Source organism: Sphaeroforma arctica, assembly GCF_001186125.1.
Source record: "Sphaeroforma arctica JP610 unplaced genomic scaffold supercont1.1024, whole genome shotgun sequence".
Classification (NCBI taxonomy): domain Eukaryota; class Ichthyosporea; order Ichthyophonida; genus Sphaeroforma; species Sphaeroforma arctica.
The window spans coordinates 4,880-5,889 of NW_014039534.1; the positions used below are offsets into that span (position 1 = coordinate 4,880).

The 1,010-nt window shown below is 43.3% G+C and overlaps 1 protein-coding gene across 1 annotated transcript in view; it reads left to right on the top strand.

Moving 5' to 3' along the window:
- Positions 1-60: 60 nt before the first annotated feature.
- Positions 61-1,010, top strand: part of SARC_09716 (hypothetical protein) — a gene marked incomplete at its 5' end in the record, with an annotated part of 6,122 nt that continues 5,172 nt past the window's right edge. The window contains 3 exons of the mRNA XM_014296258.1: positions 61-146; positions 292-469; positions 766-896. Of these exons, the coding sequence (XP_014151733.1) occupies positions 61-146; positions 292-469; positions 766-896 (395 nt within the window). The remainder of the gene's footprint in view (positions 147-291; positions 470-765; positions 897-1,010) is intronic.

Below are 1,010 nucleotides of genomic sequence, written 5' to 3' on the forward strand. Positions count from 1 at the left end.
TATCGTACTTTTGGGGGGGGGGGGGTGGCTCGGTTAGCCATCGTGTACTGTGGCTGCACTATGACATTTATCTTTGAGTCGGTATACGATCTGTCCTTTACCGCCCGTGAGGTTTTGTCTACATTGCGTCTTTTTTTAGAGTTGAGGTACGTTTGCTGCACCCATCTGACTTGAGAGTAGTAGTGCACTGTAACTAGTATTTCGTTGACCTGAAGTGTGTATGTTTCAATTGGGGATAGAAATAAAGTAAAATGCGGTTGATATCTCAAATGTGCTCTTCCATTACTGCAGACGAAGGCATCCCTTATCGGACTCGTACCGAAGCAGAACCAACATACAGTCAGACGTGTGGAAAGGTGCTACCAGCAACAAACGTCAGCATACACCTCCTACGCCCACATTACAAGCAGCAGCAGTGAATACGTTTGGGAAAAATGACGGTACTAGTATACAGCCTCCGCGCGAACATGTAAGCTATGTTTGTATTGATTTCTATCCGTTGTGTCTTATATGTATGTGCTTACAACGCACAGCTTGTAGCGAACATGCAAATACCATGTGCTGAGGTTCTGTATAAAGCTCTTTCTTTAATTACCGCCTGGTGCGTGTGCATATATGTACGTTTAAGGGATGCTACATGAATGTATGATACGTCCATAGTGAATATATCGCGTTATTTTCAATCTAGGCTTCTTTCGCTCCAGTACAATGTTTGTCTTGCTGCTGATAAGCCTCTAACTCTCATTGTTGGTGCTACAAACTAAGTTGCGTGGAAAGAGTCACGCACAACGGAAAGAGAGAAGAACCCCCGACGTGACCCTGAACGAGGCACCGATGCACACTTCAGATGCCGAGCGTAGAGATCGAAGTCTGACTGATATGGCCAGGATAATCAGGTGAAGGCATTGATCGACTTCAAGATCACGCATACATGTATATTCCATAACAATACATATATACATATATATATATATATATATATATATATGTGTGTGTGTGTGTGTGTGTGT